Source organism: Bombina bombina, chromosome 4, assembly GCF_027579735.1.
Source record: "Bombina bombina isolate aBomBom1 chromosome 4, aBomBom1.pri, whole genome shotgun sequence".
NCBI classification, from domain to species: Eukaryota; Metazoa; Chordata; class Amphibia; order Anura; family Bombinatoridae; genus Bombina; species Bombina bombina.
Genome location: NC_069502.1, coordinates 1,159,464,355 through 1,159,485,060, shown reverse-complemented (window position 1 = coordinate 1,159,485,060; position 20,706 = coordinate 1,159,464,355). Strand labels below are relative to the sequence as shown.

General features: G+C 35.8%; 1 protein-coding gene across 1 annotated transcript; it reads left to right on the top strand.

Annotated features, from left to right (window-relative positions):
* Positions 1-546: 546 nt before the first annotated feature.
* Positions 547-4,590, top strand: LOC128658253 (left-right determination factor 2-like). Its single transcript, XM_053712789.1, has 4 exons — positions 547-811; positions 1,193-1,436; positions 2,454-2,693; positions 4,251-4,590. Exons 1-4 carry the CDS (start codon positions 547-549, stop codon positions 4,588-4,590), a joined length of 1,089 nt encoding a protein of 362 aa, XP_053568764.1.
* The last annotated feature ends 16,116 nt before the right edge of the window (positions 4,591-20,706 follow it).

Sequence of the window (20,706 nt, the reverse complement as noted above, 5' to 3'; positions counted from 1 at the left end):
TACGTTTTTTGTGAGTCCTGTGTGTGTGTGTGTGTGTGTGTGTGTGTGTGTGTGTATATATATATATATATATATATATATATATATATATATATATATATATATATATATATATATATATATATATATATATAGGTATATATATATGTATATGGGGTTCTATATATGAAACTATAATTAAATACAACTATACTGCACTTATTTCTCTAGGAGCACTGTTATTTTAGGGCTACAGAATGAAAGTGAAATAAAGATTAAGCCTTTGCACAATAATGAATATAATACATATTTTGTTTTATGTGAGTTAATTCAGCACTTATGGTACCCAGTGTTTCTTGTCTGAGCATTTAGCAGGGAAAGGTGTCAGTCTAGTAATGGGAGTGTTACTATCCTCTTGTGTAAGTCTCATATCCCCTGTGGCACTGTTTACCTTCCCAGCATGGGGCGGTGAGTAGCGGATTTGCTATATAAAGAGCAGGTTGTAATGACTACATCACTCTTACAACGCAAGGAGCTGAGGATAGATCTCCCTCACACACTGCCATCATGACCCTGCTACTGTACTGGCTCCTCAGTGCCCTCTGTCTGACGACTATCAGTGGATTTACCTCTGATGACATCAAAGAAGCTTTACTAAAGAAACTCAGCCTCCCTGAGGTCCCCCAGGTCCATAAGAGAGACCTAGACAACTTGGTGATCCCAAAGCACATCCAGGATAAATACATCTCCATGCTCCATAAGCACAGAGAGAGGAAGAGAAGATCTCTGCCCAGCTTAGCTGGTATCATCAGGGGCATCTCTGGCAATGCAGGTATGACTATTACTTAACAAACACTTTGTACAAAAGGCTATATTAGATACTAATGGGAAATATTTATAAAAACTGAATGATTTAATAAATAAATAATGTTATAGATTTATCTATCTGACAGGAGGATGTGTGCCAGACATAAAGTTGTTTATAGTCTCATATGAGTGGATTACAGAGTTCAGAGCATGTGACAGTTTGCTAAAGCTAGTGTTTACAAACATTCTACATTTTAATTAATTTATGGCCCCCTAATGTCCTTGCCTGAGGCCTCTTTGTTATGTTAATGGAATGTTAATATTACCTGGCTGCCCACACTGATCGCTGATTATGGGGACTGATGAGAGAGAGGCTTAGATGTTGATCACAATGTTTATTGTCTAGATATCTCTGGAGAGGTGCTCTACTCAGACACCACCAAGCAAACGCTGGTTTTTGAGATGGAAGCCAGGATCCCTGATAACAGCGAGGTGACCATGGCAGAACTCAAGCTCTTCAAGATTTCACCCAACCTCTTCAATGCACCAGACAGAAGGCTCCACAGACCGGTCACAAACGCTAGAGTTAGTGTCTACTATGTGGAAATATTGGCTGATGGAACTAACAGAACATCTCTGATTGACTCCAGGTAGGTTATCTCCAGAATTAGCTACAATATGGTGTGACACCCTCTATAACCCAAAGTTTCAATATAGAGAGGGAATCAGATGATAATTCACCCAAAAACTATTACTTTTAGCAGAGGGTATTCTGCACAGTATATTCAGTGCATAGATGGAGATTTCACACTTCTAGATTGGTTCTAACCTAACCACCTTATACTTCTCAAAAGCTACATAAATTAGGTTTCTTAAGAATGTTTTAAAAGTATCAGTTTATGTGTCCAATAATTTCTTCATAAAAGTAGTAGAGATTACATATAAAGTTTACAGTATATGTCAGTTTTGTAGTTTGTTCACCACAGGGCATTTATCTGAGTTCAGCACCCCTAGGCAGCTGCCTGGATACCCTAATGAGGAATTTGGTTATATTTGTGTTAACTCTTGTGCATTTGCATCTTTAGATGTTGGAACAGCTATGTTTATCGTGCAAGCAGTTAGACGTTAGCATGATAATGGTTGGAATGCACTGACATATTTTTTTAGAAATTACTAAGTATAAATCTATATTAAAAAAACAAATAAACTTATATAACCTTATACCAGTGATACATTTTCAGCTGATGGTATCGCAGAACAGGTGCTGGGGTGAATATATTTTAAATAGCTTATAATACACTTCTTTTTAAAAAAAAAAAACACTCCCAGTATTTGATATTTTGAAGGGACCCCTTTAAGTTATATTGCCTATCTAAAAGTGAAGTTAAAGCTAGCTTAATATAAATGATTAAAGGGACAGGCCAGGGTAAACTAGAAATGTTATCTATTTTCTTAGAGTATTTTATTATTTTACATAAGTGTCAATTTCCTTATGCCCTTGGGGTGCCACAGATATGTAAATATTTAGACCCGGGAGGATGTAATATATATATTTACAGTGTTGCAAAGCAAAGTAAGGTTAGAAACTAGAGCTTTATATAGATGCTATTTGAATACATTTAAAGTAAATGTGGGCTAAACTAATTTATTTGCACGTTATTTCCCAGGCTGGTACCCATCATGGAATCTGGCTGGAGGAGTTTTGATGTGACAATGGCTGTGCATTACTGGATGAGGAACAAGGGTCAGCGCAATATGCACCTGCAGATCAAAGTGGATGGAGAGAGACATGGCAGTTATGCATCCAACATGGCAAAGCTGGTGCAATTCACTACCCAGGACCCATCAGACAGTGTTCTGGGCAAGCCTGAGCTGGTGTTGTATACACTTAACCTGGATGAGCACGGGTAGGTCTAATATCCATTATATTTTTGTTCTGTCATATAAATTACTGAGTACAAAACATGTCATAGAATTATTATAATTAGCTTAGGAACAGGTGACTTTATTTAACATAACTTAGGCAACAACTGACCACTTGTTCTGAAGCAGAAATATGTCCTCAAATGTGGGGCAATTTTTCACATTTTTCAATAAACAAATGCTTTTTCTCTGGCAGGTCCTTTATATGCCTGAACCATTGGCTATACAAAAACTTGTAATACTGGTGACAGAAAGCTTGCCCTTATGTAGTATAAATTAAAGGGACATTAAACATAATTTAAAAATCTATCTTGCATATAAAATAGCACAGTTTAAAGATGTTAAAAATATTTGCATGGAAAAGGTAAAGCTATTTTTTGTTTGAATCTTATGGGAAGTCTATGCACAACCTATGTCATAAAAACAAAACATTATTTGCTTTTCATTTAAATGAATGTAAATATTTAAAGTAAAAGACATGCTTTAAGGTCCCTTTAAATCAATATCAGTAAATAAACCTAACTCTGCAATGTCAAAGAAAAACAAAACCTCATTTCAAACTAAATTTTACTGAAAAGATGGTAACATAATTAGTAACTTTTATGACATAAATTGAATATAGCAAGCAAGGTTGTTGTTATTTTTATTTTTATTATTAATAATAATGCATAGATCTAAAGTAACTATAATGCTTAAAATTGCATTAAACACTAAATAAATTCTATATATAATTGTGTTGTGATGTATTCAAAGCTAACAAAATAATATACAATTGTATTTTCAAATTATATTGGTTTAAAAATTAAAGATTTAATTATAAAGTTCTAGTCTCCATAAATTGTAATCTAAGTTTATCTTTTCCTACCTTCTCTGTTAAAGGGATACTAAACCAATTTTTTTTTTTCTTTAATGGTTCAGATAGGGCAGCAATTTTAAGCAACTTTCTAATTTACTCCTATTATCTATTTGTCTTCATTAACTTGCTATCTTTATTTAAAAAGCAGGAATGTAAAGTTTAGGAGCCAGCCCATTTTTAGTTCGGAACCTGGGTTATGCTTGCTTATTAGTGGCTAAATGTCAGCCACCAATAAGCAAGCGCTATCCATGGTGCTGAACCTAAAATGGGCTGGCTCCTAACTTTTTAATTTCTGCTTTTAAAATAACGATAGCAACAGAATGAAGACAAATTGATAATAGGAGTAAATTAGAAAGTTGCTTAAAATTGCATGCTCTGTCTGAGTCATGAAATACAAAAATGTTGGTTTAGTATCCCTTTAAGGCCAAGTTATCATTGAGCTAACAGGCTAACAATCTCACTGTGTTTTATGTCCCTTTAAATAAATGTTGGAAATGAATTACAGTACACATGAACCACTTACATTGTGTAATACCCCCTCTTGAGTGGAATCATATCATATATATTTATGAAGAATATTGATTTGTTATGCTTTTTTACATGTAATGCTTTGATGACACATTTGATTGTGTAGTGCTGGTGAGAGACGTGTTATATTAACCGCCATTTTTAATTTTTCTTGCAGTGCCCGCGGAGACTGTGCAAATTCAGGTACAAAGAAAGACAATGCTTGCTGCAGGGAGGAATATTACATCAACTTCCGGGAAATGACCTGGACGCAGTACTGGATCATTGAGCCTGCAGGATACCAGGCCTTCCATTGTGTAGGTGGTTGCAAGCAGCCCAGATTCCCTATGCGCCAATATGGGTATGGGGAAAGAACTTGTTCAGTAGCAGAAAGCGCCCCTCTGCCAGTCATGTACCTGGTCAAAAAGGGAGACTACACAGAAATTGAGGTGGCAGAGTTTCCCAACATGATTGTAGAAAAATGTGGCTGCACCATGGATAATATTTCTGTCATTTAATGAACAGCTACAATTAACCTTGAGTGTTGCTAATAAAATTCAGCACTAAAACAGACAGAACTTTTACATCTTGAATCACATGAGGACATCATGGTATGAAAATGGACACTGCTACTTGAGAACAATTTAATAATTAACCTATGTATATGTTCATAAGATTAGTGATATTAACTGTAGAGTTGTAGAAGCACTTATTTGTAAATATATTGTATATTTATCTCTCATTGGCTGTCTTTCTTCCTGTGAGTAAAGATATTGCTAATAAAATATGAATTTAACATAGGCATGTGTATATGAATTTAATACATCTTCTTTTGTGCTGTACAACAGAATAACTTGGTAATCATTATAAGATGGCTGTGCTTGTTTAAACAAAATCAACAGAGATAATCAAACAATTTAAAAGGACCCTAAACACTAAATACAATGTATGCACCTCCCTCTAATCATCGGTGTGGCCTAGGTTACACGTCAGGTGTCTGAAGGAGAGTTACTGCACATGTGCAAACAGATTTCAACATGGTGGCTCCCACTACAAGAGGGAGATGGGTACAGTTACCACAATACTATGCTTATAAAATGTATTTAGAGCTCAATTTATCATTTAAGGCGTCCCTGTCCGTCCCAGCTCTCATCTGTCGGGCAGAAATCCACTTCTGGAATTTAACATTGCACACAAGTGCTACTTTGCGCTCACGTGCAATCCCACCCCCTGCCCACAGCCGATCATGCGTCCCAAGTTGGACGAGACCGGGGACATTGAAGAGGGTAGGGAAGCAACGGTCTGATGACCGCTGCTTGATACATTTTGACTGCAGGTTCTCTTGTGCGAACCTGCAGTCATAGGGAGGCGAAGGGTTTGATAAATTGAGCCCTTAGTGTTAAATATCCCCTCAAGAGAATCTAAAATTCTAAAAATAGGCGTGCCTGGGATTTAAAGGGTTAAATCTCTTGTGGCATTTCTGGGAGGCGGAGCTCTATTTGGTCCTGTAACAAGCGCATTGCTGACACTAGTTTGGTGGTGCCAAGCTGTTTGCTAAACAAATTGTGAGAGAGCATTTAAAAAAATATTGCAAATACATTACTGTACGGCAGGGGATTTTATTGCAAAATACTCCTAATTCAATGTCTGCTACAACTGCAGTCAAACAAAACTAGACATAAGGCCGTTAAGTTCAGTATGGAAACAGCACAGGTGAGCACTGGATGCTATGTGGCAAATAAATGTTTGCACGCCGCCTTGGGCACAGGTAGTATAAGTTTGCTACCCCTGCCTTATATGGTGCCTTGCAGATCCTTTTTAGAAATCCCCAACATCTAATGTTTTCTTATTTATTCATAAAGCCACAAAATAAAGTTTTTAAAGTAAAATAAAAAAAGTTTAATGCTAAATTAAAGGGACAGTCTACTTGAAAATGTTGTATTGTTTAAAAGATAGATAATCCCTTTATTACCCATTCCCTAGCTTTGCATAACCAACACAGTTATATTAATATACTTTTTACCTTTGTGATTACCTTGTATCTAAGCCTCTGCAGACTGCCCCCTTATCCCAGTGCTATTTACAAACTTTCATTTTAGCCAATTAGTACTGCATCCTGCATAACACCATGGGAGTGAGCACAATGTTATCTATATGGCACACATTAACTAACACTGTCTGGTTGTAAAAAGCTAATAAAATGCTCTGAGATAAGAGGCAGCCAGCAGGGCTTAGAAACAGAGATTTAGAGGTTATAGAGTATATTAATATAATAATCTTGGTTGTACAAAGCTGGGGAATGGGTAGTAAATTGTATTACACCATAGGTGCGGGACAGGGGCATATTTTGCCTTAGGCTAACAGGGAGTGAGATTTGCTCATGCCCAGAACTGAATAAAAAATGATCAACCTGAGGGCATCGGCTACACTGAGAATTGTACTAATTTTGCAAGAACACACGTAAGTTATTTGCTGTTTTATTACACAATCTTTTTCTATTTACTTGCACAGAGAGAACTGAAGAATGGTGACTGCTATAACAAGATTTTTGGTTTAAAAATACATGTGTATTGACAATTGAACTGAATTAAAGGGACAGTCTATTTGAAAATCTCTATTATTTAAATAGATATATAATCCCTTTATTACCCACTCCCCAGTTTTGCATAACCAACACTGTTATATTAATACACTTTTTACCTCTGTGATTACCCCCTTATTTTAGTTACTTTTGACAGACGTGCATTTTAGCCAATCAGTGCCGACTCATAAATAACTCCTCGGGAGTGAGCACAACTTTATATGACACACATGAACTAAAACTGTCAAAATGAATGAGCTTAGAGGTTGCCTTCAATAGCCTTAGGATTCAATTTATGAGCCTACCTAGGTTTAGCTTTCAACAAAGAATACAAAGCGAACAAAGCAATTTTGATGATAAAAGTAAATTGGAAAAGTTGTTTAAAATTGCATGCCCTATCTGAAACATGAAAGTTTAATTTTGACTTGACTGTCCCTTTAAACATTTTAAGAAACAAACTAAAACAAAAGACAAAGAGAATCCCCAATTTCAAAGCTGGTAGGAAGACACAGCATTAAAAAATAAATATCCATATGAAAATCCACTGAACTTGTTAAAGTCCCATGGATATTGGACATTTTAGAGGGACATTAAACACTAAATAAATGCTAGATATAATGATGCATTCAAAGAAAAGATTAGTCTGAGAGTAGCCTGTAGATGTATTTTAAAAGTTTCATCAGCTGTTTAAATAGTGACAAACTAAGTGTAAAGTTTTAGTGTCTATAAAACAATGGGAGTTGCCATGTTGTAACTTAGGTTACCTTCTCTGCTGTGGCCAATTAGAGACAGTTATAAATAGGTCACTAGAATGTGCAGCCAATGGTTGTGTAGAATATAACAGTGTTCTGCACTTTCATTTCTAAAAGTTTACAAATTCAGAATGAAATTACAGGAAAAGGGGACAAAATAAATAATGAAAGTATATTACAGACTTATATATATATATATATATATATATATATTCACAATAAACGTATGAGTTGCAAAAGAGAAAGCGGTTGCACCTTAAAAAAAAATAATACCTTTACTCCAATTTCAAATATTTGTTTTAGTGTTAATATCTTTCATACTACATTCATTCCATCTTTAATGTGAATTAAATCAATTAAACCAACATTCACACTGGGTTAAATCACTTAAAGGGGCGGGAAGTAAACCTAGAAAATAATGTTATATAAGCTCCTTGCTCTACTAAGTGGGTCTGATTTTTTTTCTCAGCGCATCTAGGCAGCTGCCTAGTGACAGCCCGGCCCGATTGTGCAATTACACTCAATGTAGCTTGCTCCTGCTCTGGTAGCAGGAGCGAGCTACATTGAGTGTAATAGCACAATCGGGCTGTAAATAAACAGATTCAAAACCAACGCACACCCCCTCTGAAGAAACATTAAGTGAAACGCACGTCAGGGGTCTTCTCTGAGAGCCGTGTCTCTCTTTTTTAAACATGCTTGTTGTATACTGTTGTTATTTAATGCGCCAGGTTGTACTGTTCCCAGTCTATGGATCCATTTTGCAATAGTCTCTTCTATTTCCTCCTGGGAACAGTACAACCTGGCGGATTAAATACCAATGTTGATTGGCACTGTTTTTTATAGTGTCTTTATTGACACTGAGAGTCCATGTATAGATCCATTCTTTAAAACCATGCTTTTTGAGACATGAAGTGGGAATAGAGGTCTCTGAATATGAGTAATCATTGAGCCTATGACAAAAGACCTTGATTATAAGGTCACATGTCCACTAATGTTATTCTAGTGACTTGGATATTGCCCCATACAAGTAAGATTGTTAAAATATGATGCTAACTTAGTGTCGAGATTTACTTAGTCTATTTGTGACAGGTTGCTAAGTTTTACTATTTGAAAGCTCTGTTAGCGGTAAGTAGCTGTGGTGTAGGATGTCTAATTACTGAGCTAGGATTAGATAGGCTCTTATTTATTTATTATTTAATGAAGGGTGATTTCCATTGATGTATATTAAAGGCCAGGCTACTGTCATCTAAATTTACCCCCGTTGTTATGACTTAATGGATTCACTATGTGTTATGATCAAAAGATTTAAAGTGGGCTTATATGATCTGTTCATCGATGCAGTTTTTTCATTATACATTATGGTCATTTGACAGTGTGTTCTTTTATACATGCGCCTTAAGATCATTGGTGGATGCAAGTTGGGGGTTTAGTGTACTATGGGGGCGTCGGACGTTGCCATGACAACCTGTTGTTACAGTGTGTAAGCCGTAGTGCGTTGCCCCTGTCTGGGTCAAGCTCGCTGCGATATGTGTTGCTATGGCAACGTCTAATGCCACTCCAGGATTGACTGGATTCAGGTCACATGAGAAGGGCGTAGCATAGGTATCTTTTGATGACCACGCCCACCTCCCCACACCGATTCCAGCGTGGTGAGTAATGTCGGATCCACATTGCGTGTTTGTTGCTAACTAAGGTTGGTATACAGTACATGGTGGTTGTTCTCTTTACCTGCGAATGTTCTGATCTTATTGCTGTTGATTATGTACATCTTAAGAAGCTATATATGTATATATTTGGTTATAGATCCATATCCACTATAAAGATGTCACTAGATATAATAAGTCACTTGATATATATGTCACACTAGATTTTGCACGTTAAAAATGTATATTATGGAATTTTGATGATTGTTCCTCTATTGCTTTGATGATACATTTACATGCACAGGAGGTAATGTTATTTCCTACCTGTTTGATTGGCTGAATTGATATGGGGGAGGGGCTTGTTACTTATTTATGCACTGTTTGTATCACATTTTGTGTTGTTTGAGGAAGGGGTGAATGCCCCGAAACGTCACTGAATAAAGTGTGCTGTGTTTAAATCCAGGGAGTGCATATTATTGGACTGTATTGGATATTTTTTATGCACCCTGGTCTGGAGTAATTGTTGGCGAGTGTGAATGCGCTATCTGTGTTTATTATATATATATATATATATATATATATATATATATATATATATATATATATATATATATATATATATATATATATATATACACAAATACAATATGGTTTTTTAGCACACCTTACAAAAAGTTTATACACACATCTTTTTGGAGTGCTGCCAATATGACCCAGTAATTATACAACAAAAAGGTATTGGCGTACCTCCATTATCAAAAGCACAACGTATTTTTTAAACTGCTGCTAAGAAATGCCTGCAAACAACTATTCTATTTAAATAAAATTGGGATCTTAGTCACACAATATGGCCATATTTTGCTTAGCCAGTCACCACTTACAAGGTGTCCCAATATAGACTGGTCCTAACGCTACAGTTCTTTTGCCACAGGGGGCTGAATCATTCCTGCTTTAACTCCTCATAGGTCATAGACTGACCATCTCCCATTTGTTTAAGCACCCCACCCAAGTTCAGGTGTGCTCATGACTGTGTAACAGAGTTGTGAATATTAAAGGGACAGTCAAGTCCAAAAAAAACTTTCATTTTTCAAATAGGGCATGTAATTTTAAACAACTTTCCAATTTACTTTCATCAACAATTTTGCTTTGTTCTCTTGGTATTCTAGTTGAAAGCAAACCTAGGAAGGCACATATGATAATTTATAAGCCCTTGAAGGCCGTCTCTATTTTATTTACTTTTCACAGCAGGGGAGAGCAAGCTCATGTAGGCCATATAGAAAGCATTGTGATCACGCCCGTGGCTAGTGGCAGACACTGCACTAATTGGCTAAAATGCAAGTCAATAGATAATAACTAAAAGTCATGTGATTAGGGGCGGTCAGAAGATGCTTAGATACAAGTTAGTCACAGAAGTAAAAAGTGTATTAATATTACAGTGTTGGTTTTGCAAAACTGGGAAATGGATAATAAAGGGATTATCTATCTTTTTAAACAACAAAAATTCTGGTGTTGACTTTCCCTTTAAGCCAGGGAGTCTCATTCTACTATGAGGAGTTAACCTTTTAACGATGTTATGCCGTTCTATTCCGTCATAATTACACTGGGCTTTAGAGCCGTTATGACGGAATGGAAAGTCATAGCTAACGGCTGTCCTGAAGCCTTCTGTGCTTCCTGGATTTGATTGCGGTCTGGAGGGCGTTCCTAGGGTTATAGGGACGCCCCCCAGACCTGATCCAATAATTGAAATCTCGCAATTTCCATTGTTCCGATGTAGACACTTTAACCCAGTCACGAAAGGGTTAAATCAGGAATGATTCAGCCCTCTGTGGCAAAAGAACTGTAGTGTTAGGACCAGTCTATATTGGGACACCTTGTAAGTGGTGACTGGCTAAGCAAAATATGGCCATATTGTGTGACTAAGATCCCAATTTTATTTAAATAGAATAGTTGTTTGCAGGCATTTCTTTGCAGCAGTTTAAAAAATATGTTGTGCTTTTGATAATGGCGGTGCGTCAATACCTTTTTGTTGTGTATATATATATATATATACATACATACTATCTATCATTTTATTTTACCATTTCAAAGTGTTTAATATCCCTTTAAATTACTTCATTTACTAAAATGTATTTTTTATACAATGCCTTATTTAATGGGTAAAACATCTTTTAATTGTTAAAGCAAAGCTTTGATCACTTGAGTAATTTAAATTAACAAAATAACCAAACGCTGTGCTGAAACACTCTGCCTTCTCTCTCAGAAGTTAAAGGAACACTCAAGTCAAAATTAAACTTTTATTATTCAGATAGAGCAGTAATTTTAAACAACTTTCCAATTTACTTCCATTAACAAAATGTGCACAGTCTTTTTATATTTACACTTTTTGAGTCACCAGCTCCTAATAAGCATGTGCAATAATTCACAGCTTATAATTATTTGCATTCGCGATTGGCTGATGGATGTCACAGGGTATGTGTATGCATTTGTGATTGGCTGATAGCTGTCACATGGTACAGGGGGAGTGGAAATAGACACAACTATTAAAAGTGTCAGAAAAAAATCTACTCATTTGAAGATCAGGACTAAGTGTTATTGCATTGTCTTGTTATCTTGCAATTGTTGATTATGAAAATCTACAGTGTTGACTGGTCCTTTAAAATCGTTCTGTTCCTCAAATCCACGTTCCCGCTCTATCCTTAGCAGCATCACACACTTCCTGTATCTCCAGTAACCATTGCACATTACTTCCCCTTTGTCTGCCTCTCTGCATTCTGGGAGCTGTAGTTCACAGGTGGACAACAATGGAGAAAGCAGTATTGCAGTCTGTTTAGGGTTTGTGACTTTAAAATAAAAAAGGGACATTTTGGCATAATTTAAAAACAGGACATCTGGTCACCCTATTACAGGGTATATTTTGATGTGTGAACAAACTAAATATAAAACAACTTCTATTTTAGTTAATATTTTTATACAATCAGAGTATTATTCCAACCAGCTTACTTTCTTATTTTAATTGGAGTGGTAGATACTTAAATTATCACAGTCATATGATGTAATATATGGAAGCCCTTATGTGCTTTTATATAATTGTATTTTCATAATTTTTGTACATTGATGTTATGCACATAATTTTACTTCTGTGTCATCATGTCACATGCTTTTTATATTGTGTTAGATGGTTTTACAAGGTCCAAGAATCTGCAAGGTCAAAAAGTAGCTTAAAAGGATATTATATAGCATGAGGTTGTAATATAAAATGCTTAAAAATGTGTATTTAAAAAAAGTTATTGGCTTTAAAATGTTTGAACTTAGTTTTTTTCCATGATATCACCTTCCAGATGAGAACAATTAGTGATAGTTATTAAACAGGCAAAGAGACTGTGCAAACAATACTGTTTGAAACTAGATATGTGCGGTTCGTTTCGGATTTATTCGAAAATTCTGTAAATTCCGAATCTACTGAATGAATCCGAAATAGCTGCCGTATCTCCGAATAAATCCGAATTAGCACGGTAAAATTCGGCATTTCCCCATAGGAAACAATGGGGAGTTTCGGCTGAAAAAAACCTAACACCGCAGCCCGATTGTTTCCTATGGGGAAACACTAAGTCTGCACCTAACACCCTAACATGTACCCCGAGCCACTAAACACCCCTAATCTAACACTTATTAACCCCTAATCTGCCGCCCCCGCTATCGCTGACACCTGCATTATCTTATTAACCCCTAATCTGCCGACCGGATATCGCCGCCACTATAATAAATGTATTAACACCTAAACCGCCGCACTCCCGCCTCGCAAACACTATAATAAATTTCATTAACCCCTAATCTGCCCCCCCCAACGTCGCCGCAATCTAACTACAAGTATTAACCCCTAATCTGCCGACCGGATATCGCCGCCACCTACATTATAGCTATTAACCCCTAATCTGCTATCCCTAACATCGCCAACCCCTACATTATAGTTATTAACCCCTAATCTGCCCCCCCCAACGTCGCCGCAATCCTAACTACAAGTATTAACCCCTAATCTGCCGACCGGATATCGCCGCCACCTACATTATAGCTATTAACCCCTAATCTGCTGTCCCTAACATCGCCGACCCCTACATTATAGTTATTAACCCCTAATCTGCCCCCCCAACGTCGCCGCAATCTAACTACAAGTATTAACCCCTAATCTGCCGACCGGACATCGCCGCCACTATAATAAATGTATTAACCCCTAAACCGCCGCACTCCCGCCTCGCAAACACTATAATAAGCTTTATTAACCCCTAATCTGCCCTCCCTAACATCGCCGCCACCTACCTACAATTATTAACCCCTAATCTCCCTCCCCCAACGTCGCCGCTACTATAATAAGGTTATTAACCCCTAAACCTAAGTCTAACCCTAACCCTAACACCCCCTAACTTATATATAATTTAAATAAAACGAAATAAATTTACTATAATTAAATAAATGAATCCTATTTAAAACTAAATACTTACCTGTAAAATAAACCCTAAGCTAGCTACAATATAACTAATAGTTAAATTGTAGCTATCTTAGGGTTTATTTTTATTTTACAGGCAACTTTGTATTTATTTTAACTAGGTACAATAATTATTAAACAGTTAATAACTATTTAATAACTACCTAGCTAAAATAAATACAAATTTACCTGTAAAATAAATCCTAACCTAAGTTACAAATACACCTAACACTACACTATCATTAAATTAATTAAATAAATGAATCCTATTTAAAACTAAATACTTATCTGTAAAATAAACCCTAATATAGCTGCAATATAACTAATAGATACATTGTAGCTATTTTAGGATTTATATTTATTTTACAGGCAAGTTTGTATTTATTTTAACTAGGTACAATACCTATTAAATAGTTATTGACTATTTAATAGCTACCTAGTTAAAATAATTACAAAATTACCTGTAAAATAAATCCTAACCTAAGTTACAATTAAACCTAACACTACACTATCATTAAATAAATTAACTACAAGTACCTACAATTATCTACAATGATATAAACTAAACTAAAGTACAAAAAAATAAAACACTAAATTACAAAAAAAAACACTAAATTACAAAAAATAAAAAAATATTAAAAGAATTTTAAACTAATTACACCTAATCTAAGCCCCCTAATAAAATAACAAAGCCCCCCAAAATAAAAAATTCCCTACCCTATACTAAATTACAAAAGTTAACAGCTCTATTACCTTACCAGCCCTTAAAAGGGCCTTTTGTGGGGCATGCCCCAAAGAAAACCGCTCTTTTGCCTGTAAAAAAAAAAAAAAACTTACCACCCCCCAACATTACAACCCGCCACCCACATACCCCTACTCTAACCCAAACCCCCCTTAAATAAACCTAACACTACCCCCCTGAAGATCTCCCTACCTTGAGTCGTGTTCACCCAGCCGGGCCGAAGTCTTCATCCGATGGGGCAGAAGAGGACATCCAGACTGGCAATTTTAAACTAATTACAGCTAATCTAAGCCCCCTAATAAAATAACAAAGCCCCCAAAATAAAAAAATGCCCTACCCTATACTAAATTACAAAAGTTAACAGCTCTATTACCTTACCAGCCCTTAAAAGGGCCTTTTGCGGGGCATGCCCCAAAGAAAACAGCTCTTTTGCCTGTAAAAAAAACCCACCACCCCAAACATTACAACCCACCACCCACATACCCCTACTCTAACCCAAACCCCCCTTAAATAAACCTAACACTACCCCCCTGAAGATCTCCCTACCTTGAGTCGTGTTCACCCAGCCGGGCCGAAGTCTTCATCCGATGGGGCAGAAGAGGACATCCAGACCGGCAGAAGTCTTCATCCAAGCGGGGCAAGAAGAGGTCTTCCATCCATCAGAAAAGTACCAAAAAACAAACAAACACTAAATTACCAAAAATAATAAAATATTACAATTAATTAGATCTCCCTACCTTGAGTCGTGTTCACCCAGCCAGGCCGAAGTCTTCATCCGATGGGGCAGAAGAGGACATCCAGACCGGCAGAAGTCTTCATCCAAGCGGGGCAAGAAGAGGTCTTCCATCCATCAGAAAAGTACCAAAAAACAAACAAACACTAAATTACCAAAAATAATAAAATATTACAATAATTTTAAACTAATTACACCTAATCTAAGCCCCCTACTAGCTATTAATATAGCTACAATATAACTAATAGTTACATTGTAGCTATTTTAGGATTTATATTTATTTTACAGGCAACTTTGTATTTATTTTAACTAGGTACAATAGTTATAAAATAGTTAATAACTATTTAATAACTACCTAGCTAAAATAAATACAAATTTACCTGTAAAATAAATCCTAACCTAAGTTACAATTACACCTAACACTACACTATCATTAAATTAATTAAATAAATGAATCCTATTTAAAACTAAATACTTACTTGTAAAATAAACCCTAATATAGCTGCAATATAACTAATAGTTACATTGTAGCTATTTTAGGATTTATATTTATTTTACAGGCAACTTTGTATTTATTTTAACTAGGTAAAATAGCTATTAAATAGATATTTACTGTTTAATAGCTACCTAGTTAAAATAATTACAAAATTACCTGTAAAATAAATCCTAACCTAAGTTACAATTAAACCTAACACTACACTATCATTAAATAAATTAAATATATTAACTACAAGTACCTACAATTAAATACAATGAAATAAACTAAACTAAAGTACATAAAAAAACAAACACTAAATTACAAAAAATAAAAAAATATTTTAAGAATTTTAAACTAAGTACACCTAATCTAAGCCCCCTAATAAAATAACAAAGCCCCCCAAAATAAAAAAATGCCCTACCCTATACTAAATTACAAAAGTTAACAGCTCTATTACCTTACCAGCCCTTAAAAGGGCTTTTGCGGGGCATGCCCCAAAGAAAACCGCTCTTTTGCCTGTAAAAAAAAAACAATACCCCCCCCCCACATTACAACCCACCACCCACATACCCCTACTCTAACCCAAACCCCCCTTAAATAAAGCTAACACTACCCCCCTGAAGATCTCCCTACCTTGAGTCATGTTCACCCAGCCGGGCCGAAGTCTTCATCCGATGGGGCAGAAGAGGACATCCAGACCGGCAGAAGTCTTCATCCAAGCAGGGCAAGAAGAGGTCTTCCATCCATCAGAAGTCTTGATCCAGGCGGCATCTTCTATGTTCATCCATCCGGAGCGGAGCGGCAGCATCCTGAATACATCCGACGCGGAGCATCCTCTTCTTTCTTGATCCGACGACTAAATGACTGTACCTTAAAGTGACGTCATCCAAGATGGCATCCCTTGAATTCCGATTGGTTGATAGGATTCTATCAGCCAATCGGAATTAAGGTAGGAAAAATCTGATTGGCTGATGGAATCATCCAATCAGATTCAAGTTCAATCCGATTGGCTGATCCAATCAGCCAATCAGATTGACCTCGTATTCTATTGGCTGATCAGAACAGAAGAGGATGCTCCGCGTCAGGTGTATTCAGGATGCTGCCGCTCCGCTCCGGATGGATGAACATAGAAGATGCCGCCTGGATCAAGACTTCTGATGGATGGAAGACCTCTTCTTGCCCCGCTTGGAAGAAGACTTCTGCCGGTCTGGATGTCCTCTTCTGCCCCATCGGATGAAGACTTCGGCCCGGCTGGGTGAACACGACTCAAGGTAGGGAGATCTTCAGGGGGGTAGTGTTAGGTTTATTTAAGGGGGGTTTGGGTTAGAGTAGGGGTATGTGGGTGGTGGGTTGTAATGTGGGGGGGGTATTGTGTTTTTTTATACAGGCAAAAGAGCTGTTTTCTTTGGGGCGTGCCCCGCAAAAAGCCCTTTTAAGGGCTGGTAAGGTAATAGAGCTGTTAACTTTTGTAATTTAGTATAGGGTAGGGCATTTTTTTTATTTTGGGGGGCTTTGTTATTTTATTAGGGGGCTTAGATTAGGTGTACTTAGTTTAAAATTCTTGTAATATTTTTTTATTTTTTGTAATTTAGTGTTTGTTTTTTTTGTACTTTAGTTTAGTTTATTTCATTGTATTTAATTGTAGGTACTTGTAGTTAATTTATTTAATTTATTTAATGATAGTGTAGTGTTAGGTTTAATTGTAACTTAGGTTAGGATTTATTTTACAGGTAATTTTGTAATTATTTTAACTAGGTAGCTATTAAACAGTAAATATCTATTTAATAGCTATTTTACCTAGTTAAAATAAATACAAAGTTGCCTGTTAAATAAATATAAATCCTAAAATAGATACAATGTAACTATTAGTTATATTGTAGCTATATTAGGGTTTATTTTACAGGTAAGTATTTAGTTTTAAATAGGATTCATTTATTTAATTAATTTAATGATAGTGTAGTGTTAAGTGTAATTGTAACTTAGGTTAGGATTTATTTTACAGGTAAATTTGTATTTATTTTAGCTAGGTAGTTATTAAATAGTTATTAACTATTTAATAACTATTGTACCTAGTTAAAATAAATTAGCGCTGCGGAATCTGTTGGCGCTCTACAAATAACCGATAATAATAATAATAATAATACAAAGTTGCCTGTAAAATAAATATAAATCCTAAAATAGCTACAATGTAACTATTAGTTATATTATAGCTATATTAATAGCTAGTAGGGGCTTAGATTAGGTGTAATTAGTTTAAAATTATTGTAATATTTTATTATTTTTGGTAATTTAGTGTTTGTTTGTTTTTTGGTACTTTTCTGATGGATGGAAGACCTCTTCTTGCCCCGCTTGGATGAAGACTTCTGCCGGTCTGGATGTCCTCTTCTGCCCCATTGGATGAAGACTTCGGCCCAGCTGGGTGAACACGACTCAAGGTAGAGAGATCTTCAGGGGGGTAGTGTTAGGTTTATTTAAGGGGGGGGTTGGGTTAGATTAGGGGTATGTGGGTGGTGGGTTGTAATGTGGGGGGGGTATTGTGCTTTTTTTACAGGCAAAAGAGCTGTTTTCTTTGGTGCATGCCCCGCAAAAGGCCCTTTTAAGGGCTGGTAAGGTAATAGAGCTGTTAACTTTTGTAATTTAGTATAGGGTAGGGCATTTTTTTATTTTGGGGGGCTTTGTTATTTTATCAGGGGGCTTAGATTAGCTGTAATTAGTTTAAAATTCTTTTAATATTTTTTTATTTTTTGTAATTTAGTGTTTTGTTTTTTTTGTACTTTAGTTTAGTTTATTTCATTGTAGATAATTGTAGGTACTTGTAGTTAATTTATTTAATGATAGTGTAGTGTTAGGTTTAATTGTAACTTAGGTTAGGATTTATTTTACAGGTAATTTTGTAATTATTTTAACTAGGTAGCTATTAAATAGTCAATAACTATTTAATAGCTATTGTACCTAGTTAAAATAAATACAAACTTGTCTGTAAAATAAATATAAATCCTAAAATAGCTACAATGTATCTATTAGTTATATTGCAGCTATATTAGGGTTTATTTTACAGGTAAGTATTTAGTTTTAAATAGGATTAATTTATTTAATTAATTTAATGATAGTGTAGTGTTAGGTGTATTTGTAACTTAGGTTAGGATTTATTTTACAGGTAAATTTGTATTTATTTTAGCTAGGTAGTTATTAAATAGTTATTAACTATTTAATAACTATTGTACCTAGTTAAAATAAATACAAAGTTGCCTGTAAAATAAAAATAAACCCTAAGATAGCTACAATTTAACTATTAGTTATATTGTAGCTAGCTTAGGGTTTATTTTACAGGTAAGTATTTCGTTTTAAATAGGATTCATTTATTTAATTATAGTAAATTTATTTCGTTTTATTTAAATTATATATAAGTTAGGGGGTGTTAGGGTTAGACTTAGGTTTAGGGGTTAATAACCTTATTATAGTAGCGGCGATGTTGGGGGCGGGAGATTAGGGGTTAATAATTGTAGGTAGGTGGCGGCGATGTTAGGGAGGGCATATTAGGGGTTAATAAAGTTTATTATAGTGTTTGTGAGGCGGGAGTGCGGCGGTTTAGGGGTTAATACATTTATTATAATGGCGGCGATGTCCGGTCGGCAGATTAGGGGTTAATACTTGTAGTTAGATTGCGGCGACGTTGGGGGGGCAGATTAGGGGTTAATAACTATAATGTAGGGGTCGGCGATGTTAGGGACAGCAGATTAGGGGTTAATAGCTATAATGTAGGTGGCGGCGATATCCGGTCGGCAGATTAGGGGTTAATACTTATAGTTAGATTGCGGCGACGTTGGGGGGGTCAGATTAGGGGTTAATGAAATTTATTATAGTGTTTGCGAGGCGGGAGTGCGGCGGTTTAGGGGTTAATACATTTATTATAGTGGCGGCGATATCCGGTCGGCAGATTAGGGGTTAATAAGATAATGCAGGTGTCAGCGATAGCGGGGGCGGCAGGTTAGGGGTTAAATAATTTTATTATAGGGTTTGCGATGTGGGGGGGGGGCTCGGTTTAGTGGTTCATAGGTAGTTTATGGGTGTTAGTGTACTAAATGGGTGTTAGTGTAGTAAAACATACCGAATTTCGGAACCGAATCGAACCGAATATAACCAAATTCAGCCGAATTTATTCGAATCCGAATAAATCCGAAACGAATTTATTCGAATCCGAAACGAATTCATTCAAATTTTGCCGAATTCGATTCGATCCGAAATTGGAAAAGTCCGAATCGATCCGAACTGAAAACGAACCAAATTTTTTAGCCATGCACATGTCTATTTGAAACATAAAATTATCTAATAGGGTTTTCTGGGGCATTCTTAAGGCGTGGCCAAACGTTTGCGTTTCATGTCCCTTTTAAAGGGACAGTCTACTCCAGACTTTAAAAAGATTTAAAAAGATAGATAATACCTTTATTACCCATTCCCCAGTTTTGCATAACCAACACCTAGGTTTTGCTTTTCAAAAATACCACCAAGGGAACAAAGCAAATTTGATGATAAAAGTAAATTTTAAAGTTGTGTAAAATTTGCATGTCCTATCTGAATCATGAAACTTTAATTTTGACTAGACTGTCCCTTTAAATAAACAATAAAAAAATAACATGCTATTGCCTTTGTGTGGTGTTTTGTCATGAATCGCTATTTCAAAGCTAGTGAGGTTGATTTTTTTGTTGTTGTTTTTTCTTGAACTGTTTTCTGTTTTTCTTTGGTGCATATGCACTGCTTTATAGAGGTAGTATTTTTGTTCTATTTTAATTAATTTGTTTAGTAATGTTTTCACATCTCTTTTGTGATAACGGTATCCTTGTTATTGGCAATATTTATATTCATCGAGACGGGAACGGTTGCAAGAAAAGAATGTAGCTATATTGAATATGATGGAGCAAAACTTACAGTAACGGTGCTTACATATCTTTGTGCAATTTTCGAATAGCTGAATTCCGGGGAGATATTAGTTTTAGGAACAAATTTTAATTACTCTAGTACAATATTACCACATACAATATTTATATGGGGTCTTTAAATGTTTTGATATTGTTCTCATTCATTAATAAACAAATTATTTTGTTGTATGACGCTAGGCACGCCCTCCAGACCGTGATCGCATCATGGAAGCGTTGTTGGCTTCAGGACAGCCAAATGGTTAGTATTTTCTATTCCGTCCTAACAGCGCTAAAGCCTGGCGCGGTTAG

Excerpts from the sequence above, each read along its gene's own strand:
- LOC128658253 (XM_053712789.1), top strand. The coding sequence starts at position 547 with ATGACCCTGCTACTGTACTGGCTCCTCAGTGCCCTCTGTCTGACGACT. Across the intron at positions 1,437-2,453 it reads ACATCTCTGATTGACTCCAG|GCTGGTACCCATCATGGAAT; the intron begins GTAGGTTATCTC and ends GTTATTTCCCAG. Across the intron at positions 2,694-4,250 it reads CTTAACCTGGATGAGCACGG|TGCCCGCGGAGACTGTGCAA; the intron begins GTAGGTCTAATA and ends TTTTTCTTGCAG.